Raw genomic sequence first — 26,686 nt, forward strand, 5'->3', positions numbered from 1 at the left:
TATAGGACCCAACGCTGGTCCTTCACCTGAACCCACTGGCAATTAGTGGCTTATTACTTGCTAACATTAAAAGCACACCTCAACCACACCATCTACACTTACAGCTTTTCCTCTGACTGCATCAAGGTACCCATTTTTTCTGGACCAACCGGATGTGTCTCCACAACTACAATTTCAGACAGCAAGGAGCTGAGAAGTGGTTTCTGTTCTCTCACTCCAACAAAAAAATCTTGCTAATACCACTGTGATAACAGTCAAGCGCAGCAGTCATTAATCTGGATAAAGTGATTTTTCACATAAATTGCCTTCTCTCTCTCCTTTAAAGTTTCAGGGCCAAAAAGAAAATACATCACTGAAACAAATGGCTGCGAGGACAAATGAGCAGACTGAAATATAGAAGAGAGCGAGCAGGGTTAAGGCAAGGGCATTCAGAAAGGAACCGAGTACAGAGCTGCTTACAAAAAAGATACCCTAAAAAAAACCAAGTGCAGTTATTACCCTGCCACTTTGCATATCCTTTTCACAGTTTCAAAACAAGGCAGCCTACCTCTCTGCTTTCCATATATATCCTGGAAGCAACTTTGTCTGAGCTCACCCACAAACTAACTTCACTTCATGAAAACGTGCTTAAATTATACAGGTTATTATTAAGTCACTCACTTATTTGTGTTTGGATGTAAAATACTTTTCTGTTCAGAAGTCCTGAAGCATCTGCATTCATCTAGGACTGTAGGTGCAACGTTTCTCTCTTAGGGGAATACAAACGCTTATTTGCAATCAAGAACAATATTTGAATTCAAATTGAACTTCAAGTTAGAAAATGGATCCAGAATTGCATCTCTCGACTTTCTTTCCTTACCTGACAAAGCAAATGCTTTAAAACTAAGCACATTCATCTGCCCCCATGGAAAGACATATTCCCTGGTTCAGGCTGACAAAGCCAGGTTTTCAACCCTCAGCATTCACTTGAGCATTTAAAAAACTTTATGCAAGTACATAGGTCCAAACATCTCCAGGTACCAAATATTAAAAGCACGTGCTCCAAGGCTTCCATTGGTTTCTCTACTACCCATGGAGCACAGGTTAGAGATTCCTTAGTCAGCAAAAGGCAAAGTATTGCATTATATTAGCTCAGATATCACTCTAAGGTACCTGCACAGCTTCTGAACCCAAAGGGCTTAGCAGGGACAACACGGCCTATGCAGAGGCTGCTGACAGTGAGTCATACCAGAACTAAAAGGAGACACGTGGCTTGAGCCCAAGCAAATAAGCTCAGTAGGAGCCATGCTTTGCGGTGGTGGTGTCAGTGCAAGTGGGTGACTGGAGAAGAGGTGGGAAATGAGAAGGACCCAGGATGGGTCTGGAAAATGGGTTATGCAAGCAGGAGGGAGGGGAGCATATGAGGAAACAGCCATCAGTGGTGAGGGAGAAAGAAGAGCAAGGAGAGAGGGAAGCAGTAGCAGTGAGGCTTACCTAAAAAAACCATCAAGGACCACTAGCCTAGAAGGTTGAGCCTTGGCCTGGGACTTGGGAGACAGGAATTTTATTCTTGGCTCCGCTGTGGATATGCTGGGTTTACCTTGGTTGAGGTTCGAACTTTTTGCGCCTCAGCTTCTGTGTGACATTAATCCCCTTTTTAAAGTGTTCTGAGGTCAAAAGAGAAAAAGCAGTATTTAAGTAGGAATAGTTACTATCATCTATCTACTCAGAATTAAGGCACCAGAGGAGAGAAGCATCTCTCCGTTATTGAAGAGGTGCCATGTTTCCTTGTCTGCAGAAGAGCACAATGCCCCTATAGGAATCCCTTTTCTTTAGTACTTTAAAGCAGAGGATTATTATGGAAAATTATTAAGCACCCACACAGTTAAAATGACAGAGCATCTTCATTACTGATTGGCAACTCCTCTGCTGCCCTAATTTAGGTACCGCATGTCTTCATGCATTCAAATCAGTAAAAACAAAACAAAGGCTAAACTCGTTTGACATTTGCAGCAAAAAGCTAAAATCATGTCAGAACATTAAAAATCTCCCAGTTCTTGGCCCCATTTCTAAATATAAAAAAAAAATGTAAAAATGCAGTCTTATAGCAAAGTGTTCATATACACTTAAAAGATTATGATTCTCAGGGAGTACTGGAATCATATTGTACTGAAACTCTGCAATTTCCACTGACACAGTCTTGATCCCAAGCCCTGCAGACAGAACTCCCCCCAAGATTGCACTGTATCTGAATAACAAGGTGGTCCATAGGCAAAGCAACCTGGAAATAGATGAGAAAGATGAAAATGAATTGAGAGGCTTGCCAACACAGGAATTAGACTTAGACTTGACCCTCTCCCAACCTGCAAAGGCTCACCTGAAAGTGAATCAAAATCCAACATGTCACAAAATAAAAATGAGGAAGTTTTGCAAAATAAATGTCATCTCTGAATTTTCTCATCCCCACAGCCAGCTTTTATTCAGGAATAATTACTTTGTTGCTCTTGTTTCTAATCAAGCTGAAAAACGTGTTCTCCCAGTACTCTAAATTTATGCTTCCTCACTCTCCCACAAGGTAACACGTGGTTCATCCAGGTCATGATTCAAATACAGAGACCATTTTCATTGCTGAGTATTTTCAGTCACATACTCTTTCCATGTTCTACAGAGGCGCTGATGAGTGAAAACTGCCTCTGCATTAAAAACAGGTGAATGCAGAGACAACTGACAGATGAATCTAAATCAAATGCACGAACAGCTGAAGAGCGTGCCTTACTTCAGTCCCTTCGACCTCTAAATGGGTTACAAAATGGCTTTACAATGGCTTTACACATGCAGTTTCTCCAAATTAACTTCCAAGGCACATATGGAAACACCTCCCATTACAGTTATTTTTTGGGATATTCATCCAACAGAAGGCCTTTTCTTCCATACAACCGAAGCATTTTAATTCAAGGCTATTAAATCATTCTTTCTAACATGGAGCAAAACATCTAAGACCAACATTTATCAGGAATTAAGAATAGCACAAAAGCCAAAAGAAAAGAACAAAGCATGTAATACCTCTTTTTTGCACATAAATCAAGATATCGATTTGTCAAGAGTTCAAACATCCAATTATTTTTGTGTCAGCTAGAGTTTTCAGCAAATTCAGTGTAAGCTCCACTTTTCTACTGTGCACATTTTTAAGTGCAATCAAAACCACACAAGATGATTCTCTGCCACAGGCTGCATCCATTCCCAGGGAAGCAAGACTTAGGTTTTCCACTTCAGTATTTTCTTCCTCCCTTTACAGAATTTTCAGTTGCGCTGAACTATAAGCTGGTAGTAAATACCACAAGCATGACTCAAAGAGTGATGAAAAATTCTGGAGCCTTTTTTAAGAAAATATCTAGCTAAAAGAAAAAGCACAAGACTTGCCATATGCCGTAAAAATATCAAAATTGCTAAGAGAACACAGGGGACTTTTTGGTGAAAACACAACTTCGCAATTTCAGCAACAAAGATCTGTCATCTTGATTTCTAATACAGGGGAAAAGGAAGTGGAAGTCCCAAAATTACTTAAGTCTTGTTTAAATCAGATCCAGAGTTCATGGAATTCAATGGAAAAAATAGTATTTGATTGAGTGCTTGACTAGGTCACAGGCCTGATCTAAAGATTTCTGAGATTGGAAGGTGGGGACAGATGTTACTGTTCCAGCTGAAGAGAACTGGAAATTTCAAGATATGCTATAAATGAGAAAGAAAACCCATTGCAGGTCAATAATTCATATTATTAATAAACAGCGGGAGAGGGGGAACAATAACATCCAAGAAATAGAATAGCGTGTCCCTCATCTCACTCCCACCATACCGGCAGGCTGGAATGCTGCTATCCCCGTGTGATAATTCAGTCTTCAGGACCTATATGTCTTCCCCCTCCGCCCTCCTTTTCCCCTATATTTTAGCTGACTACGTCAGGCTCTCTACTGCCATTCATTTAAATGTTTTCCATGTTCACCTTTCTCCTGTACATTCAAACTGATCTCCTTCATCTGTTTTCCATCCTCATCTTTAAGTCTTATGACTCAAAAAATGTCATATAAAGCAAAATCAAATCACATTCTTCCCCTTCCCCTCAATTTCTCTGTGCTCAGCCATGTAGCCGAGCAAAACCTCCTGTCACTCATGCAGAGGTGACCTTCATGGCGGTTGCAGATGGCAAGAACTAGTTAGTCACCAACAGGACTGACAACATGCAGATAGGGGAGGGAAGCCAGTGTCATGTAAGAAGTGGTAACTGGGCAAACAGGGAGAAAGGCAGGACTGAATTTTTATTTCAGACAAACACACTTCAAATACAGGGTCCAGCATTCTAAGCAGAAAAGCATGAAGTCACTCAGGAATGCTACACGAAGTCAAATAATATCAGTGACTGCCAAGCGGCCTAAACAAATCCTCCAAGAGACAGAAACTTCTGAAACAACACACACATCTTCCTACCAACATTCTTTAAAATGGAATAGCAATATCTTGCACAGGTGCACATGGAGGTTGCATGAGTAACAACTGCAGATCTCCTAGGACTTCAAACAACAGAAGCACACACAACAGCTTCCCTCTCCCCCTCCACCCAAGAGCCTGAAAGCTCTCTGGAATGAAGGTCAATAACTTGTTCTCCAGCAAAGCTATGATATCAAGTTCACCTTTTCCCCCTCATGAATGTCAGCTCATTGGCAGGTTTGCTTATTTTCAGAAAATGGGAGAGGAGAGCAGCTGCACAGACACTTGCTTACCTTGTTCCAGATTTGTTTTTATATATATATATATATATATATATAAAACAAACCTTGTCGATTTATTTGCATCTGAATGTGAACACAGAATGCTTACATAAAAGGCTTGCTTTGTTTAGCACTGAAGACCCGCTTAAAGAAGTCTGTCTTTGCACGCACTGCAGAAGCATTGGCATAGCACACTGGCTCTGCATTTTGCCTTGCAGAGAACTGACCTTCTCCATCAGGATATCAACAGGCAACAGTCACTAAGCTCCAGACACCAGCAAGGAAGGGGGTTTCTTCACTTGATTAGGAGCTTTTCACTGTGTGCTCCCTTCCTTACAGCAGAAAGGATTGCTGATTTTGTACAATGTTTTACTCTGCAAACAAAGCATTCTGACATACAAAACAGGGCATTCATTTCCGAATGAATGAGCAACAACTTGTTTTTGACATTCAACCCATGTACGATCTACAATGAATTATTATTCACTCTTCATACTACAGCAGCATCTAGAAGTCCTGACCGACGACAAAGCATTTAGTACGTCAAGCTCTCAAGACAAGTCATTACTTCCCAAAGTTTTCAATCTATATAGGCAGGACAAAGGAGAGAAAATGCAGTTCTCGTCCTTTCAAAGATGAAGATCAGATGCAGATATGAAACACAAGATCAGGACCAGGAACAAATCAAACTACTCCTTTCTTTTCTCCTTATCACCCCAAATCATTCTTTGTGTTTCCAAAAGTGTGTTCATGTTACAGATGTGAAAAAGCAAAGAACATTTCAAATAACCAAGTCGCATTTATTTGTTACATAATTTGTTGGATTCCTCTGAAACAAACTGCAGCAACAGCATACACAGTCTAAATGCACTCAGTACAGTAACCTCTATGTTATAGGGCACAGACACTAGCTGTGATTAATCAAGGAACAGAATTATTTAGAGGGTATGATACTGCAACAAGGTAACATGTTTATTCAGTACACAGATTTTAGAGGAAAACAAAGGTAGAAACCTCAGACAGAACTGCCAGGTAGAAACCTCAGACAGAACAGATACTTTTTTTGCATGAGAAACTGTTCAGTGCATATAATAGAGAGGCTGTGGTATCTAGAAAGTGGCATTGAGGAGAGTCAATAAATAGCAACTTAGACAAGTAAAAAGTGCAAGAGGTCACAGCCTGGAACAGTATATTGCCATGAACGACCACAACCAACGCATGGATTAAAAAAACCAAACCACTTTACAGTAGAAGTCTCAGTTCCGCACTTTTTGCAAAGGACCCATCTGATTATTCCTACAGGTTCCTTCAGTATCTGTAATACAGTTGTTATAATCAGCTTCATAGTCAGTTCAAGTTTCTCATCCATTGAACAGAAAAAGAAAATGCCTTTGAAAATTAGGCCATGAACTATAACTGCTGTAAAACCAAGGGGGGTGAAAAATCCTCGCAGCACATATTACCACCTTAATTCCTTCCCCCTCATGCGTAAGCTGGTTCATCATTAGAAAGTCTTCCTGTCCTATTTCCTAAGAGCCCTTATCTGAGTAGTTTGTAATTCTGTAAGGCTTCTTCCCTGGCAAGCCTGCTTTAAAAATTAAACCACTGTTTAGCAACAGTAGGTCTCATTAAAAGGTGCACTTACCACACAGTAGTATTCTCTATATTTAGAGCCCGAAATACATCAAATACCACAGCAAATGTAACTATTGTGGGTGGTAAACATCCAGTTTAATGGCATCCACTGTATTTGTGTGAAAAACAGTTTTATAAATAGCTTCCAAAATCCTGCTCAACATAGGCAGCTAATAATATCTGAAGATAATTTACACTTTTTCATTTCTCCTAGCAAAACATGTAGGCCTACGTTCTCTGCCAAGCATTCACCTGGAACAAGTACTGTGGGCATACTCTGAACAGTAACTCAGCTGGGCTCCGAACCAGATGTCAGAACTAACCTGAAATTATCAGGAGCATTCTGGTCTGCCTTTTAGGCTGGAGAACTTGTAAAACCTTTCTGTTTAGATTTTTATGTCTTCCTATTTAAAGGCAGCTGGAAACACAGGAACTATGTCAGATCAAACTGTCCCCAACAGCTACAACTGACTTTATGCCCTTTCACAAGATTTTTTCTATTGTTTCCAAGAGCTCTTAGAAGTTTTTCTTCCCTAAGCAGTAGCTTCAGAAACTTCAGGTTTGGTTTGCAAGTTAATGATAATTCATGCAGATCTGCATCCCTGTAAATCTATAATAAACTGATGTCTGGCACAGAAGGCAATTCCTCAGATATATTGCTCCTTTCACAGTTTAATCAAGATACAGCTAGTTCAGAAGGGCCTCATTTTCCCCTTTTGCCAGCCTTCTAAATTATATGTCCTCTTTTTTAAAAAAAAATCCTAATCTTCTGTTTAAAATGTATGTATGCATCTATTTATGTTCACTAGCATTTCTCTGTGATGCAAACTGGATTTTCTGAGACGCTGGGAGCTCACAACTCCAGTAGAAGTTGGCAGGCGCAACACATGCTCATCACAACATAAAGATACAATAATAAAAAAACAGAAGGGGCCCTATGCCTCCACCTTCTCAGAGCATTTCCTCAGACTAAATTTATACACCAATGATAAGTGATTAAACAGTTGGTTTCTTCCTCAAAGACTTCTCAGAAGAACAAGTCATTCTTTCTTCAATGGTATTGCATCAAGGCAAAATGTTTGTCATTCTATCTGTGGGTAAGAAAATCAATTGCTGTGAAAAGGACCCATGAACCAATTTTTAAAATATTATAGTTTTCTATGCATACTCATTCATTTTAGTCTTAGAAAAAACTTCTTCTGCACTTTCCAACTATTGTATTAACCATGGGTAATCCTTTTGTAGCATTTCTGAGCTACGCAATCCAGAGATGTCCATCCACATCCATGATGCTATGATTTCAGGTGTGCCAAGTCTAATGTGGAATTTGACAAAGAGCCATGGAGTGTCCTGCCCCACATCCAATTAAGATCTGTTTTGCGTATCCAAGAGCTTTGACTGGCTTCGGGACATGAACGTTTGCTTCTGTGCCATCACCACACATCCCATGTTCATTCCATCCCCAAGAGAAGCACTGGCCACCTAAAAGAGAGGATACAAAATATAGAATAAATACCACAGAAACACAACAGCTTTGGTTAGTTTTGGGGAGCAGATTTGTCAAGTCATCTTCTAATTAGGTTCTAAGAAACTTATGTTAACAACATAAGAGAGATTAAAATAACAAAGACATTTGAAAATCACTTCATAAATACATGACTCATTATTTATACAGAGCCCACAGAAATCTCTCCGCATTTTAAGGACCTCTCCTAAAATGATGTGGAACCCCTGTCTTTCAAGTTCCCCCTAGTAAGCAAAACTATCACAAACCAAGCCCAGTGACTTTAATCATTCACAGCATGATCTGTAGGACTGGGGGACACAGAGAAGCCAAATTACATTTCATTCCTACTTTAAAGTTCACACCTCACCTTTTTCCTTTAAATACAAGTCTCCGACAACTTGCCTTACTCTTAATCATCCTATCTCTTCTGCTTGCTTTGACATCATTTCACTGCTTTTATTATTGTTATTTTCCTTCATTATTTATTTAACATCTACTCTTTTATATCCCAAATCATGATCCATGTATTATTATTACCCCCAGTACTCTTTCTTGAAGCACAGTATGTAAATTTTGTTCTATAAATGGCTAGCATAATAAAAAATCCACCAAAAAACCCTCCTATTCTGAACTACAAGAGATTTCTTCCCTATTTTCTTCTCTTTATTTGGCTGTCACAGACTGTGCCTGTGAATTTCTGTAATAAAAAAGAAAGCCATCCTGCAATATAATCATGTTTCTGATGCCATTGTTATTTGTGAAAAGCAGCAGGTATTAACAGCATGAAGTACCATTCTGGACTCCAAACAATGAGAATAAAAGTGCCAAAATTCACAAAATCCAATCCCAATCATAATTCTAAAATAATTTTCCTTTTCAAAATTCAGAAACAGATTATTGCAAAGGTAGCAGGGCCATCCTTCTCTCCTGCAAATCCAGTAACATTTCATTGTCATTTGTTTTCTTTACATATTAGTATATTAAAGTTCTCCTCTTCTGTAATTAAGTGTAAACATTACTAAAATCAGATGTAATTAAACAATGAGCTTTAATTTTCTTGACAATCTTTAAGGCAATGGACCACAAAAATACGCCACTGGAATGTCACAGTAGGCTACATACATCTCACCTAATACAGCAGTTCCATTATTCTTATCTTAGAAGGCACCAGATTTTCTCATGACTATGCACACACAATATTGACAGCCCAACCTATATCACAAATGCACATACACGTGCTGCAGAAAAGTACCAAAAAGTAAATGTGCAACATATCCCTTTTAAATATCAACAGATCAGAACATCCAAGAGGTTAACTGGAATTTTTTTCGTACGGTTCCAGGTAAAAATATTTATGTAAATATTAACAAGCAGGAAAAAGATATCACAAACCGAGACTAAAGACACATCACAGAACAATCACTCAGGGAAAAAATTCAAAGAAAGAAAACCAGCTGCACTTAAGAAATGGCATTCTTTTGCACAGTTAATACATGGAACCTGCAGAATAAGCCTACTTAGATTGAGAAAACTTCCCAGTTTAATGAAAAGGGAATATAACATGCCCTTATGTTAATAAGATGACTGTGGTAAGCTTTTTGTTACTAGCACTAGCAATTAGTACAACAACTTGCATGTTTGTATGGAGACTCACCACATCTGACTAAAGGATTTTTTTTTTTCATCCTGTCCCATCAGGACAAGAGAGAGGAAACCAGAAAGTTTTTGGTCACCTTGAATTACGAACTGCTCAATGGAACGTTAATGGCATAATAAATATTCACAGAAACAGCGCAGTAGGATATTAACCTCTCAAATTGATAAATATAGCTAGTCTTCATCTTTTGGAAAAAAAAAAAAAAAAAAAAAACACCACAGAAAAATTTACAAGCTAGGAAACCCACAGACAAGAACTTCTCCCCTAAAATAAGAATCACTGAGTCTTTTCCAGCCTTTACTTCTCCAAGCATGTAGAAAGGTCACCAAATAGATCTTTCTACAGGACTCCAGTGAGCTCCAAGGTTACTGAAATGGGCCGAGAGTGAAGACTGGCAAAAGAGAGATTTATGAATAGTCTTATACAAAAATGCCTCACATATATGGAGAGCCAGGCAGAAATCTGAAGCGATGAAAGGGCAGCTGACAGATACAGAATGATAGGCCACAAAAATTATTCTCATCACCATCAAGTCAGAAGTCAGGAAAGCTAAAAGGCAGAGAATTATTGTTGTGAAAATAAAAGGTATACTATACCACGCTCCTGTAGAAGATTTAGAGAAAAGTTTGTACATAAAAGCAGCCAGATGCTAGATTTGTGTCAGAGAAAACAGAATTTGCAGGAGATAGTCCCTTTTTTTTTGTAATAACATATTAACAAAACTTGGACAAGGGCTGGGCGAAATGACCGCAGTGACACTGGCCGGGAGGGAACAAGCAGCTATGTGAATCACTGGCACAGAAGTTGAAGTCAATGAAGATCGAAGATAATGAAGCACCTATTAAAAAAGTGACACAGAAGGAATATCTGCAGAGTTAAGGAAAGGCCTTCATTAAGGGGAACTAATGGCTAGCCTCTGGACAAAGGGCACCAGCTCCTTTCAATTCTTTTTCCTTTCCCCACATTACACCCCCCCCTTTTTTTTTTGGCTTGGGCTTTTTTTTTTTTTGATTGCTTCTATTCACAGTTTATTGCTAATAAAATCCTCAACACAGCCCCAGCAGCCCTACATGCTTTCACGAGAAAATTCAATTTTTATGCCTGTGCCAGACCTTCCCAGGATGAAAGACCATTAGAATGATGTGTATTAATACAGCTACAAATTGCTTCTAACTAAATTTAAAACAAGCATTGTAGCATGTTCTCAAACCAAATGATTTGTGTTTGGTGAGGTGAGGAGGGAAAGTTGCTCCATGTCACTGGTTAAATGAAACAGCATAATACATTGCATTCACCTTTCCCCTTTTAAAAGCTAAATACTCAAAGTACAAATGAAACCACAGAACTCACATGGCAGCACAGCATAACCCCAAGGGAATTTCACTTGAGTTCCCAGTCACACTAATGAAAGTCTAGAGTAAGACTATGCAGGTTCTTTCCCCCAGACATTAAATATACAAAAAGCGGGGAGAAAAAAACCCCTAACAAATCTGTCTGTTTTGGTCACACAAAACAAGCAGGGGCTACTGCCCTCCTTCTATTTGCAATAATTACCTAGGCTTTTTTCAAGGTAACTGAAATGACAACTGCAGTCCACAGGCTGATTAAACTGGAGAAAAGTAGTTGTAGGTAAAATAAAGCTGCAGCATATTGGACAGAGGACAGGATTCTGGGGAAAGTAGAGGATTTAGAGTCGCTCTTCATTGCTGAGTACTCTGTTCTTCAGATGAGAAGAATCAATGTTAGCAAATAAGATGCTCTAGGTGAGATTCACTGCACTTAACTTCAGCCACCTAAAAATCAAGCAACTTAGCTATAGTGATCGTTATTTTCTAGCTTTTCTCAAGAGCCAATGGAGTCATCTACATCTCTCCAACAGGCAATTCATCTTATCCAAACACTGGTGTCAAAATCAAATCTATCTCTGGTGACTATAGAGGGAGATGAAGTGATTGTCTTAGCCTAGGCATATCAGTTTTAAACAGCTGAAGACAGGTTATGATAAATCACATCCTTACAATCGGTCTGAAGGTAAAGCAAGGAAAATTGGAAACAAGGAAGCTACACGTATCACTTCAGCCTAGTTTCAGGCTACAAACAGTCTGCTTCTAATCCAGCTTGTGCCCTGGAGGCTTATCACTGGAATCTTTAAAAGCTTGTCTCTTTTCTGCTTCTCCTCTCCCACTCTTCCAACACACAAACAAACAGAAGTTGGCTTTAAAGACAATCCAAGTATCTTGAAGCCAAGCTATTAATCAGATGGCTTCACATTTTAAGGATCTGTTAAGTTTTAGTACAGCTCTATTGTATAGGCTCTGTGCTCTTAGCAATTCTCCACCATACCTCAAATTATTATTTTTTTAACCTTAAATTAGTGTTACTCTACAGATGGTTATAGATAAAGTTACAGTAGGCAAGAGATCAATCAGCTCAGGGCAAGTCAAATGACTTTAAACAGCATCAGGGCTGGACCATGAACAAAATTCAGGTGTCTCAGCCATCCCCCACTGACTATTTGAAAGCATTCAAAACCTCACAAGGAACAATATAACACTACACAGAAGGAGATTTAGACCATACTTCTCCCAAGGAGTTGTAAAACACAAGTGAATAAGTCTTCCTATTTTTTCAGGACATCTGGCAATCCAGGGTGTCAGGTAAAATAAAAGGAAAGAAATATCCCTCTAAACTTTTGTATTTTTGTTAGCAACGATTCTGTCATTAGCGCAAAAGATTTGCAATTTTAGAATATAAGAAACAGGGTTGATGCTAATTGTTTTCTGCAGAAAAACATGGAAACATAGTAGTAACTAAAAGGGAAATCTAAGCATTCTGCAAAATCTTATTAAAGGCAAAGTTTGGTAAGTGGAATATAAGATGACATGATCCCAAGACATTTTATGGTACCTCCAAAAGTAGAAAACAACTAAGAGATTCATATAATGCTAGTTTTATTATGGAACTACATTTATACCCATATTTTCAAGGAGCAAGCTGTCGTGCACTCCAGGCAGCCCATCCAATTGCTGCTGGAGTTGGTCAGGACCACAACCCTCAGAAATGCGCATCTGACTTTACAGTGAGTAAGCTGGATAAAAATCTCAGGCACTGCAGTGCTAACACAATATACAGACAGAAAACAACATACATTTTTTTATATTAAGTACAAAGTCATGGTGCTAAAGACATGCTGATTTCAAAGTTAGCCTGCAGTCAACAATCTGTCCTCGCTCCACCTTTACATCATTAGCAGGTCTCCCCAGGCAGCGGACCTAGACCACTCAGTCCCCTCCTCAGCAGTGGTTTTACACAAGTGAAAAATCAGATTGACTTCAGGTCATGCATCTGTGGTTCATCCTGGCACCTGGAAAGAAAAACTTTCAGTGGCCTCAAACAGCTACTCATTACAAATGCATGAAGCCTGCACAATATGGACTTCTCTGACTTGGTGCTCTAAACTAATATCTTATGTGAATTATTATTTTTTTACAGCAGAAGCACTGTATTGTTAGTCGGACATTCTCTCTGCCTGTACTTGTATATTGTGTAATACAGCAGGGACTTCAAACTGGGTCAGGACCTCAAGGCCAACTGTCAAAATACCCAATTACAATATACAACTAACTATTGAAGAGAGTCAGAAAATCAACTTGAGTATGAGAGATGCCTAGTACAGCTCAGGGAGCCACGGTGGTACGTGGAGTGCTGTAAAATGGAGCAATAAGGCTACACATCTCCTTTGAAATTAATTTCATTTGGGAAAGTCTAATTTCTAGTTTCTCCTTCAATACCAGCGTCTATCCCACAAATGGCAAACGAGCAGTACAGAGCACATCTAATCTTTTCTATCCTAATTTCCATAGCATACGAATAGCTGAGAGTTACAAAATGGGAAGGGGAAAGAATCATGTTTATGGTAATATAATTTCTGAGCACGCAGTGAAGGGCAATGTAGCACATCTGGCACAGCCTGAAAACTGTATATGGGAAGTCCAACATACAGCAATGCAGAGAAGTAGGGAAAGATACAGCAAGAATGGCACTTACCAAAAAAAGCCTTAGCAGTTTCATACAAACATGCTGTGCATTTTTCTATGCACTGTTTCAAGCATCAGGCAAATAACTGAGCCTGTTCACTAGAGGTAGTGCTATCTTGCTAGTATACAATGACAATAGAAATTCTGTTCTGTTCTCACAGGGCACTTCAAAGCAGGAGCTGAGTGGCTCACTGCACAAATTAATATGCATTTAAAAGAATCATTCCACATTACATCAAACAAGCCACGGTTTAGGTTACCATTCAGGCTAGTTTATGACGGATTTTATTTTTTCCTTCTCAGTTATGAGTTGCCATGTTGAAGACAAAAACATGAGGAAGAAATTCATAAAACTATATCCTAGGATTTAAAAACAACATACTTGCAACTACAGATTTCTTGGGCTGCTGCACCTTTACAGTTCCCGTGGCAAAACTGAAGTCCTGTAAGATGGAGATGTTTGCTTTGCTGTGCGTAGGTAGCAAGGAGAGAAGTCTATGGCAGGGATTAACCGTTCACATTTCTGTTTTCACAGGGAAACACAAATGGTACTTATTATGACTAAAGCTCACAGGTGCTGCACAAGGTTTTCCTTTTGGTTTTACTCAAACATATCAATTCCTTCCCAACAGGAAAGCATCTCCAACTCAGCACAGAACAAAACCTGGGCTCACGACTTTGTGCAAGACTGAACGTATCTGGTCCACTGACAATACATGAGGATTATATCATACGTGAAGCAGCTGCAGTGCAGAGAGGATTAAGCATTAAAGATGCTTTTTTTTACACCTGTAGAAGACAAGAAAATCTTTAAATTTTGCTCTTTTAAGTACAGGACAAAAACACCTAACAGAAACTAGTTAATGGAGAGATTTGTCTTGAGGCTTTGAACATGGCACTAATGTCTCCTCCATCAGAATATCAGGCATGGCAGAGAGTGACATTCATTCAGAACTTACATCCCTGCCTTTCAAAATGACAGGCATTAAATGTGTTACAGTGCTTTAACTTTGTATGACCAGAACTAGACAATCATGATCTCATCACAGAGCTAAAGACTGCAGTCTCATGATCCTCTGTATGATGTGAAACAGAACATACAGAAAATACCTTACACTAAGTGCTTAGTAAAGAGGTTGTCCATGCAAAATAAAATGGATGAAGCAGTATGTCAAAGCACATCTAGAAGAGTGCAAGTCATTCAAGTGTCCCATGGGACAATATGGTGCCATGGCCATTTGCACCCACGTATTCTGGGTATAAAGATTACCATTTCAAATTTATACACACTTTAAACTGCTGTAAATGATTATACAAAGAAAAGGAGGGGACAGTTGTGATTCATTCTGAGCTAGAACATTACATCCAAGACTTAGAATTGAAGGCCATCTTCAGCACAGGCCTAGAAAAAATAATAGACGATAAAAAGTTCAGCGATGAACGCAGAAGCAAGCATGTGACAAACCCCTCAAACTGCATTACAGTACTACATGTAGCTTTCAAAGCACTAAGCAAATCACAGAGCAGGAGAAGGTACAGACAGCAAGATCAGCAGCAGCGTGCAGGGGAAATGGTGCTTCCTCCTACTTCATTGGCTGAAGTCAGAAACAAGAGACCCCACTGGGCTCCCAGGAACCCTCTCCTCAAGAAAGAGCAGCTAGGTTGGAAAAGAATATTTTGGAAATGCTTTGGTGCTTAACATGTTTTATAAAGCAACTCTTTGTATCATACATTGGCCTATTTATGAGTACATAGTTTTAAGGTGATCGTGCAGACCAGGCTGTGTATGGCTGTCAGTCCTTGGCAGCTTATGAAAAATACTTACAATACAACAAAAGGTAAAAAGATATTCCATATGGTCACATTTACCTACAATGTCTTCTTATCTGACTGCTATTCTCCTCCCCTGAAGGGCTGTTTGCACTGACCAAAAGTGAGTGTTCTGGGGTTTATCTCTGTCCTTTTCTGCAGAACACAATACTCTAACTCAGAACCAAGAAGCGAAATGTGTAAACCTTCCATATGGACGTCTTCTGTAAAATAGCTTTGTGTTTAAATGGGCTTTAGTTTGGACTTTTCCCTTTTCATTTTCCCTTATCAATTGCGAGGCTGCATTTTGGTCAAGTTTCAAGGCACATGATATGAACGTGCATTACTGTTGAGTGAAGTCTAAAAAAACTGCTTGTTGATACTAAACAAGTGAGGGCTTTTTTCCCATGCTTAACAAGTAATCTGAGGTGAAGTCCAGAAGTCATAAGCTAAAGTGTTAGAAATGCAAAGAGAAAAATCAAGGAAACAAGTGCTGAGTTTCTCAGTTTCCTTCTTACTGATTGAACGAGTAGATTTTCTCACAGCTACGCAAACATTGCCTCAGAACAAAAGTAGTTGCAACTCAGCAGTGACATTATTAGGATGCCTTACTTTGCCAAGTTTCAAGTTGTAATCTTAGCGTTAACACAATGGCTCAGATGATGGCTCCCCAGCAAGCATCACAGTGCAGTTTTAACAGTGACAGCACTGTAGTATGTGTGTACCTGTGAGAGCTTTAAAATACCTAGCTTGACACAAGCTATAGCATAGCTGCAGTCAGAGAGAGTTTGGAATGAACTAACCCTCCTTTCTGGACAGGATTTGTGGATTATGTTTCATCTGTGCTGCAACTGTTGTACTTGAGTTAACATACTTGTAACTGGTTCAAGTGTGCCTATACCACACTGTACTGTAGTGCAAGCGCACATCTAATAAAACTCCTATGGGTCACGTGCCTTATCTGTCTGTCTCAGTTTTTGTGCCTATTGTTATAGGGATCCTTATACTCGCCACTGTGTTGGGGTCTAAATAGGGGTAACTCAAGATCTACCCAGATACAACAATGCTTGGGTCATTTGAGCACCTAGAAAAAGAGCAAAAAAGTAAATGACTTGGTAACATCCCCACATTAACATTGCTGCCACTTAAAACCATCATTCCCCTCTACCTCATATAACATAGTTCTGTGAACTAACAGCATCCCTTTCAAAGAATAAAATAGAGAGATAGTTGACAGAGCTGTGACAAAAGATGAAAGCAAGCGGGGAAAAAAAAAAATCCCACGATTCAGACTTCAAACACAGACCTTAAAGAGGTTTACTTCAAGTGTGTGCACCAAAGGCAAGTGATGTTTGCTCGAAGGGGCAGGTGAAAATGTTTTTACCTGAGGTTGGCTCTGCAAGGCTGGGTTTGCGTTAACTTTCAATTGCAAGTAAAACAGCAGCTGAATAGTGAAAAAAACCACCTTAAAAAAACAAAAGAAAATGCAAAGTAATACCACCACAAACTGCACCCTCAGTCCCATCTACATGGCTAAGCCATTTCTCTGATTTCAGAGAGGGTTTTCAGGGTGTACTGTAAAGCAGAACCCAAGTGTTCTAGCTCTTCCCATTTCTTAAGGGTTAGGAAAAGATCGGAAACTTTAGCCATATCACCCAGTCAAGAAATTGATGCAAAGTAATGAGCCAAATAATGTTTACCAGAGGGAAGACACAAACTCTCTTTCCTTTCCCAGGTAATCAATAGTCAGGAAGACCAGGACCTTAGGAATAACAACTCTTTATTTTAGCTGTACTTTTAGAGCAATATTTTAGTAAGTGTTCTGGGAAAAAAATAAGCAAATGGTCAATATTGGATATAAAAGAAGTAGTAGGAGGATAGGCTTTGTCAGGTATAATTAAAAAATAAGCATCATACCATAAGAATTAAAAACAGTCAGGAAGAGAACCAAAGCAGACAGCTTCAAAAAAAGAAATGCCCAGAAGGCAGGATTGGATCTGTTTCTCCAAACATCAGTTCAAAATCATGCATGACTGTTGAGTGAAGTCTGGAGGAATTGCTTGTTGATATTAAGCAAAGGAAGAGTTCTGCCATCAATATCCGTTAAAGTGCAAAGACTAGTTTGCTTAGATAAAACCAGATTTTGACATACTTTTCTGGTGCAGAACAGAGATTGTGAGCAAGATGTAAAGCACAGCTTGTTAACTTTTACCTTTTTAGATCTAATTTATGGACTAATTTCACTCTATTCTCCTTTACTTTTATTCATTAAACTACTTAATTACAAACACATAATTCTTGTTGAAAAAATTAAAAAAAAAAAAAAAAAGGTGTTGAGTTTCAATATTGAGCTAGCAAAACCCAAGCATCTTGGGCAACACACAGGGCTAAAGAGGCCCTAGCCCTGAAGTGGAATGGAGTACATATGGGTGTGCAAACACACCTTTTACAAACTCAGGCCATTTAGTCGGGGAATTCCCCTGCCACAGCACGGCTTCTCCACATTTCTACCTTCAGCCTCCTCGGTGGGTCAGATGCCCATACACTTACTCATCCACCACTCTTGCCTAATCTTCTCTAGAAGTGAGCAAGACTGGGAAAGAAATGCATTGTGTGCCATCTGACACCATTTGAGTTGTTCTGATTACAAAAGGCAAACATCATCTCTGCCGCATAGGGTTCAAGGTACATTTTGGGGACACCTCACCACTTTGCCTCCATCAGTATAAGATGCACCTAAATTCTGAACTGGTGGCAGTTCCTTAAGTAGAGGGAATGTATCAAGTCAGTCCTTGGAAGAAGGCAAGCACAAAAGAATGTCCCGAGATTAAAACCTCCTGCAATTAATATTGCAGAGAAGTTTTCTGAAAGTTTCTGCTCTAGTACATTTTTGTGGACCCTGACAAAATAGCCACAGTGAAAGCAGCATTCGTGCATCAGGTGCAGGGATCTGAGGTTGGAAATTAAAATCTGTCTTTGGCACAGTGACAGGAAGAACAGCTGATGGGCAGAGGGATTCAGAGGCGCCATGCCAGCTCCAGAAGGTCAGAGGACCAGAACGGACAACGCAAGCTGGGTCCCCGAGATGCCATTTGGCGCTATCCCATCTGATCCTCTGCATAACCTCAGGGGGAAGAGGAAACTAGCTGGAATCAAGACAGGAATATATGGCACCATTTTGGAAGGACTATATCTGCCAGAGACCTGCAATAACAAAGTATTCTTCAGAATAAAACAAAACAAAGCAAACAAACCCCAAAACAACAACAAAAAACCCCCACCAACAACTCTATCTCTGAAAGAATATTTGACCAAATTAAGAATTCAAGAGCTTTGTTCTCCTCACTTTGGAGGAAGCAGAAACACTGGAAATATGGGGTCTCCTTCATGCATTGGCCTCACTGTTCTTTCCTGTGCCCATGCAGAAAGCCAGTTTCTTCCATCTTATAGTTGGCACTAGGCTAATCACAGAGCAGGAGCAGCTATACAAAGCAACCTAGAAGGAAAGCTAGACAGAAAAGAATTATTTAGAATTTAAGGCCACATTTGGCACTATGACAAATATTTATCATTACTCCCAAAGAAAAAGTAATAGCATGAAAGGCTTTTAAGGTATGGATAATATTACTGAGAAAATAGTGTAAAAGACTAAAACCAAATCAGCCCAAGCTTCTGGTGAAACAACAAGCTTCCGTTTGCAGCAAGAAAAGCAATACATGATATGCACACATGTCTACAAGACTATATATATAACATACAAACAAATGAATTCTATACAAAGTAGTTCTAACTAACCTGCAATATGAATATGAGAGAAGCTGAATTTTTTCTTTAAACTGCTGGAAAATAGAACCACCAAATATGAAGACAACAAAGCCAGACAATGTTGAGATGCCTCCTTAAATAACTTCAAAAATATTTTTCTCTGACCTGCTTCAAAGGCCTTGTGATAACTTAAAGACTGCTGAATACCAATAACGAAAATATTTCTTGTACACTACAGCCAAGAGATCTTTACATTCAAGCTTATTTACTAACAGAACTGTCTCTGTTCATGGGTGAACCAAAATGCCATTCTCTTGACTCTGGAGGCTTCTTAACAGACCAGGAATAGACGAAGCAAGAATACGAATTTTAAGTGTTCAATCAACTTTGCAGAAGTGACTCATGTTCCCAAATAATTCAAACACTTAAAAATGCTACCTTTCCCTAAATTAGAGGGAATTTTATTTTGCGATTATCAGCATTTTAAAGCTCTCTGTATAACTTTTGATACAGAAAGGTTAAAAATAAAGACCATAATCTTTATTTAAAAATACTACAAAGCATACAAGAACCAACCAGGTCAAGGTATTTTAGGATGACCACAGCCACCCACTGTCTTTATCAATTTACTGTCCAAAAAAAGAGAGTAGAAAGAATTACAACACAACTGGTAATATTACACTTACATTTGTGTTTGTAAAATATTTGTATGTACATATACACACATGCAGACATGTATTCCTCAGAAGACATACATATAATTACGGATCTTGCATAGGCAAATAAAGGAGACATGTATCTAGTATCTACATAGGTAGATGTACAAAGCAGCCAGCATCTTGGCTGTTGCCAGAGAGAGTTAAGTCCAAATTGTAAAAGACTGTTTTCAACAGTGAAGTGACATAACTTTGAAACTGAAAGATGTACTGCCCATTTGCCACTGCTTCGTGACCTGCTCGCATCTCACTCCATCACCTTTCACAGTCAGTAATACCCACCTCAGGCTTGGCTATCTTTTGCAGAACTCTTTGCTTAACAGATTTCATGCTTTCGGACCTTGCATTAATAGCAATGCATAACATGATTTCTTTTTCTGCACACATCCCTCTGGAGATGACCACTATCAATTTGGAGTACCTCAGTTTCTGGAAGCAGGATTCAGTTTGCCTAAGCCCAAAACATCTATGGTGCATCTACTTACACATATGTACATATGTATGCACGTATCCATCCTTCACCTAGGCACCTAACTCATTTCATACTCAAATGACAAACAGGCACTTTCAGAGTGGGGTTCATCTCATCCAAGGCAAATACCCAAAGTCAAAAGAATCCTTCTACCACCCTTTTACCCATCTCTTCCTCTCCACTGCCTACAGACATCTGACTAGCTCAAAGTTAAAGCAGACAAATCTTGCCCAGCTGCCCAGCCCAAGCTGCTTTACAAACTTGTCAGAAGACACTGAGCGTTCTGAAAAATCAGATACTTCAAAGGCAAAATCAGAAACCCATTGAGATTTCAAGTGCTGCCAAAATCTTTAAACAATTTTGAGAATACAGATGTAAACTAATCTTCCAAAATGTCATGTGTACACAGACAACTCAAAATGTTGTCCAGTTAGCGAAACCTTCTATGTCATGATTATCAGCACTGCAGGAGGTACCACTTCAGTAAACATCATGCTCTATCTTTATAGTTTTACTCCATCTTTGGTATCTAGCTGGTTCAAATATACACTATAGGAAAGGAAAAGAAGCAAAGTCTTGATTCAAACGCAGTTAAGTTGTGTATGATTAAATTTAAAGGGGACTTCATAAGTTTATTCAGCTACCTGATGGATTAAATTTGTTCCCAATTTCTGCATGAGAATGCCTATTACTATGGAGGAAAAACATTACACTTCAGTAATTTCTTTGGAAATAGGAGTTTATTTTTATGTCTAAGTAGTAGCTCTTCATTGTTTAGAACTGTCTTTAAATCACTGTGTTGAAATATGGTTCCATTAATTTCAGCAGCTCTGATTTTCAACACCTTCTCTCCTAGACAATGTGTCTTGCTGAAAGGTTGCTGATGGAACTGTTTACTTTGCAGCATGAAAAGCTATTCTTTTCAGAAATTTCTTAGGAGATCCTTCTAATTAATTAGTCTACAGTTCCCACACCAGTTTAGTGCATTCTTTTTTTAATTAGGTTGCGGGGTGGGGGTGGGAAGGTGTTTGGCTGGGTTTTTTTGTTTGTTTTAGAAAGCTCCCAAAGCTCTCTCAGCCAGAAATATTTCTTGCCTTCTCTGCAAGAGATGATTTTTGGATGCTTTTGCTACTGAGAAATTTTTTGGCTCTCCAGAGGACAATTAAACAATGACAACTTTGTATTCATTCCAAAGCATAATTCTACTTTTGAAGATTTAATTTGACTAACGTGATACTGACCACAATCTTTCATCCACAAGGCAACGTAAGTCAAGTTCAGCCTTATGTCAGCGTGCACTGGCTAGACCCAAGTCCCAGGAGGTGCAAAAATTACTTAGCTGACAATGTGATTAGGTAACTAGTTCTCCTTCAGGCTGACTACATGGATGGATTCAAAGCTGCTTCTCCAACTGGTAATCAGCAAAGGTCTTAACAGGATTTAAGCAGTGAAGGCAAGCCTTGATGAGAATGGCAAGGGGACCAATTGCTTCTCCTTGAAATGAGAAAAGAAGCCATGAAGAAAAAAGTTTGACTGTAGTTGAGAGCAAAAACCTGAGTCATGACTAATTCCTTCATTTCCAGCTATCAGTTTCCGTTACTAACACTTTGCTCCTCTTAGCACTGTGACTCTAAACCTTCTCAGTATAGAGGGAGAATTACCCTGCACAAAGCAAAAATATAATCTTCCTTCCTGAGCACTCAAGGGATCTGGTCAGACTTTCCAACAAATGGCAGAAACCATCACAAGAAGCAGCAGACAGTGGGGGACTAAAGCTCTGAGTGCTGCCTACATTACTGGCCAAAGGCTACTCACTGACTCTGCTGTTTCTACATTTTCCCACCTCATCTTGACTATTTTAGCTATTTGTATTTTTACCTCTTTAGGCCAGGGAACATCTTTCACCACCTCCTCTACTACATGGTCTCACCTCACCTTGAGCCCATGGATGTTGTGTAATGAAAATAAATAATGAAAAAAACTCTAAAAATCTGTTTTATTTAATCATCCATGGGATTAGATTCACATTGCTCTGTAAGTCTGGAACTTAAGAAAAAAGTGAATAAAACCCCTGCAGTGAAGGCATTATGGGGTCCTGGAATCTTGGCTCATCTGTATATTTAGAACATACTTGAAAAATGAACATTCAAATTTAATGTAAGATGAGACATCATGCACTTACTTAACTGTCCTTTCTCACATGGTAACTGATATGAAATAAACCCATCCTACTTTATTCAGTCATAAAAAGAACTCAAGGAATGGAACCATGAAGGTAAAGATGACTTCTTTTAGGCCTGCTTTACAGAACAATTCCATAGGAAAATGCTCCTCGGTGCTTTTGTTTCCCCATCTGCAGACCAGGGACACTTGTCTATCCCAGGGAAGATTTTAAAAGTCTACAGTTTATAGCAATAATTCATACCAAATCCTTAAATTAATGGCCATATAGGAAAGAGAAAAGAAAATTAAACGTGGTTTAATTTGATTGGACTCGATGATCTTAAAGGTCTTTTCCAACCTATACAATTCTGTGATTCTGTAGTGAAAGCAGAATTCAGTTAAGTAAGTTCAGTACAGAGAAGCCATGGTAAAAGCCATTTTAGAATTCCTGAATGCTTATGAGATCTGTTGAGACAAAAAGCTATTCCTAAGAGCTAGTGTTGATTTCAACATTTGTGCTGTACAGACCCTGAGGATTAAGTTAAGGACTGAATTCTGGAGTCAGGAGAACAGCAGCATTCTGCGAGCGTGACATTTCTGTCTATATGGAGGGGTACGATTCAGAGGGCTTTAAAAAACAACTTAGTCCCTTTTTTCCTGGAGCTGAGATATGCTATGAACTGAGATTCTTTTTAGTTCATTTTGGTACTTATTTCTTATCTTCCATTTTCTGTACCCCGCACCTTTTTTCTCCCCAAAAGATGTCTTTTGTCCCCTTTCCACGCTGTCCTCATCCATAAAGCATTTCTGCAGATCTCTGCAAGAAGACAGCATTAGCTGCAAGGATATCAAAGCAACCTAGAATTTGCTCTGTACCTGCACACCAGTACTGCCTCTTTCAATCTTTCTCTGCCAATAAAGGATTTTATGGAATTGCAGGTGGTTTACTTTCTGTGCAGGAGGCTAAGAGCTGCACCATGTAACTATAGCAACAACTACTGTGAAAGCTCTTGATTTTTATTGACATGCCTCACATAACCTCATGGAAAAATTTATACAAATGGAGAAACAGAAAATTAAATATCCCGAAGGCCAAAGGAAAATATTGTGGCGATCTGCATCTTTATGCATTGCTTAAATACTTCCCCCATGGTAGTTTGCTTATTTTACTGTATAGTGGTAACATTAAAATAGCATTTTGAAATTCACAGTTTAAACAGCAATTTGAGCCTCCACAATGCCAAAACAGAAGATATGCATGCAAACAGCTCAGAAAACACTGTAGCACATTGCTGTATTTGACAAAGATTCATCACTGGAAAACTGACACTACAAAAATCGAGAGAAGAAATAAGGTGCACATATTTTTTCATAGAGAGTAATGAACATTTGCATAGGGATATACTGAATTATTCATCTCTTACAGACAAGACAAAAGATGCATCTTTCTAAAAGATATTTCTCTATCCAAAGGATAAATTTTTAAAAGGAGTTTCCTGTGCTCACAGCAGCTGAGAACTGTGTGAAAACGATACTGAGATGCTCTGTCCCAGTCTTAGAAATCTCTGACTTGATAGACAAGTTTGATATTCCAAATGCAATAAACCAGTTTCAAGCTCACAGCAAAATATGAATATGCCGCAGTCTGAAATGGCCTCAAGTATCCTGGAAAGCTACCAAATCACTTACGTTGAGCTTGAAAATGCCACCTCTAAATGTGCTTCCAAGGCCATGATCCACAGTGCTGGAAAATTGATCCTTGCTAACAGCCGCCATTTATAGCCTTAACCTTTACTACAGTTCTCTCCAACAGCTCAAACAATATGAATCAAAAACACTTCCAAAGATTTTAACAATAACCACCAGACTGAGAACTATTCCTGATAAAATCTTGACCTTATTAACCAAGTGCATTTGCATGGTCACAGGAATAGCCAGTTTTGCAGTCAATGAATCGGACCAAAACACTTCACCCCAGCTGCCAGTTATTTCTCCTTTTCAGCTCTACTGCCATGATTTATTTCTCTAAAAAAGCACAATAACCCCAACCACTTTTTTATTCTAATGATCATCCAAAACAAAAATATCTAACAGCAAGGATTAGGGAAAACTACTGAGCTGTTAATATAGCTCTTCTGCATCTAATACTCTTGCAGTACACAATGCAATCTAGGCTACCTGGAAGGATCAAAATGATGTGTTGCTATGGAAACAGGAAGGCATATGTTTAGGTTGCTCATCCCTGAAGAGCTGCCCCACCAATATCTTTGAAGTCTGCTAATAAAATTTTAATCAGTAATTAGAATAAAGTGAATTTCACCTCCTGTTTGACACCAGAATCTTGGTTCAGACATTGTCAAGCTCTTTTAACGTTCCCTACATCCAACTATGCCCTACAACATTAAGAATGAATTTATGCACAAACAAAAATGTCAACATGCACTTATCTAGTTCAGCTACTTAAAATGATTATTCCACCCAGCAATAGATACCAGCTTCCCAATTTAAAATCTTGTACATGTAGGAACATGCCTTTTAATTTATTAATTTAAGCACTATACCTCCCCTTTAAAGGGGGGGGGGGGGGGGGGCAAAAATTAAGCCACACATACACAAAGAAACGCCACACAAAACCCAACAACAAAACAAATAAACTCTTTGGTTATTACCGGCTTGAGGCCATCAACCAGGGATATGCCCATTGAGAATGTGACAATTACCCCAGTACTGGAGTTATCCCTCACCAACTCCCCTAAACATCTGCTATTTCCTAGAAATGATAGTTTCCATCTTACCATGATTTACCTGCAGACAGATCTTCCAAAACACTGGGGCTTACGAATGCATTTCGTGCATTTCCAGACAGCCAAACAGAAAACAGGCCAAGCTATTTGCTGGCAAAACTCCACTTGTTTCACCATTATAACAGCAAAGAATCTGGCTCCAAACATGCAGCCATTAATTATCTGTACAGTTAAATATGTTGGTACACCTATTTGCTATTACATTGGGAAATCAATAAGCAAGACTCTGTTAACAGTATTTACTAATCTATTAACTCATTCTTTATAAATAACTAACTACAATGTTAAGAATATCAGAGTATGTTAATAAACAGTTAACAAGCTTTGTCTTCTGGATCACAAAACAGTAAAGCAAAGCTGAAAAGGTGATATCACAAATCCATGCTGTGAACAAGAGAGATGTGTAACAGATTTTTTTTATACAGTTATACATTATAAATGATTCTTTTTTAAATTTCAATTAATTTCCATTAATGTATACAATATTTCTCTGTTTCAGTATTCCTGGCAGAAGGACTCCAGCGGTCCATTCTGACAGGAAGAAAACCAACTCCCATACCTACCAACCATGAATCTTTACTGTACTGAGACCTTGAACCAGAATACTAGAAATGCCAATGTCAGAAGAGATATGAGTGACAACAGGAGCAGTATGTCCTTTAAAGAGGACACACTTATCTCATTTCAGCTTCAGAGATTTAGAGTAGGGGTGATTTTCCACACCATGCTCCCAGAATATGCCAGCGCTTTCAAGAATATAGCAGTCTCTCTATCTGCTGGTGTATTTGGGCTTGAAGCTTTCTAGAAAAACTCTAATCTCCCGTTAAACTGTACAAGACTTTTAAGGAGTTTGTTATTTTTAAATTAAACTTGAAATACACTGATTTCCTCAAAGAAGAGGAACAACACTCCCATTTCCTTTTCCGGGCCTTGTAATTAATATGAAGACACAATAATTGCAGGCACAACCTTCCTCCAAACCAGGATCCCACTGTGTAGGCATTACACAGTAGCTATATACATAGCTTCAGCTTGCAGCTGAAGTTGGAGATACTTCCATTTTTCATGCGAGCACTAAAGTATTTGAAAAAATCCAAAACCTTTTAAGAACACCATTTCCAAAAAGATAAGTAATTGCACTTTGCCCACCTTGGGAATGCTTAGCACATTCAGAAATCCATTTTGAAATTCTATTTTGTTTTTATAACAGAACATACAATATCAGATGGATGGTCAGTTAGGACAATTTACCTTTATAAATCTTATTTAACTGAGGCTTATAAAAATGTATTCCATCACAACTTTTCAGAATAAACATTCAGTTCTTGATAGAATATATTTATCCAGAAACTTAAAGGAACTAAAATTTGTTTTGATTT

General features: G+C 38.8%; 2 protein-coding genes across 9 annotated transcripts in view; one reads left to right on the plus strand and one right to left on the minus strand.

The window, feature by feature from the left end:
* The window catches only part of KCNC1 (potassium voltage-gated channel subfamily C member 1), a 131,666-nt gene extending 117,274 nt beyond the window's left edge, over positions 1-14,392 (plus strand). The window contains exon 4 of the mRNA XM_075502263.1: positions 14,211-14,392. Within this exon, the coding sequence (XP_075358378.1) occupies positions 14,211-14,392 (182 nt within the window). The remainder of the gene's footprint in view (positions 1-14,210) is intronic.
* Positions 5,790-26,686, minus strand: part of SERGEF (secretion regulating guanine nucleotide exchange factor) — a 161,811-nt gene continuing 140,914 nt past the window's right edge. For 3 of the 8 annotated variants that reach the window (XM_075502279.1, XM_075502273.1, XM_075502284.1), the window contains one exon: positions 5,790-7,859. In XM_075502279.1, the coding sequence (XP_075358394.1) occupies positions 7,743-7,859 (117 nt within the window). In that variant the 3' untranslated portion in view covers positions 5,790-7,742. Of the gene's footprint in view, positions 7,860-16,787; positions 16,853-18,746; positions 18,896-19,182; positions 19,227-26,686 lie in introns of those variants that run through there. The other 5 variants (XM_075502274.1, XM_075502275.1, XM_075502281.1 and 2 more) reach the window with 4 other exon arrangements.

This window comes from Mycteria americana, chromosome 5 (genome assembly GCF_035582795.1).
Source record: "Mycteria americana isolate JAX WOST 10 ecotype Jacksonville Zoo and Gardens chromosome 5, USCA_MyAme_1.0, whole genome shotgun sequence".
Taxonomy (NCBI): domain Eukaryota; kingdom Metazoa; phylum Chordata; class Aves; order Ciconiiformes; family Ciconiidae; genus Mycteria; species Mycteria americana.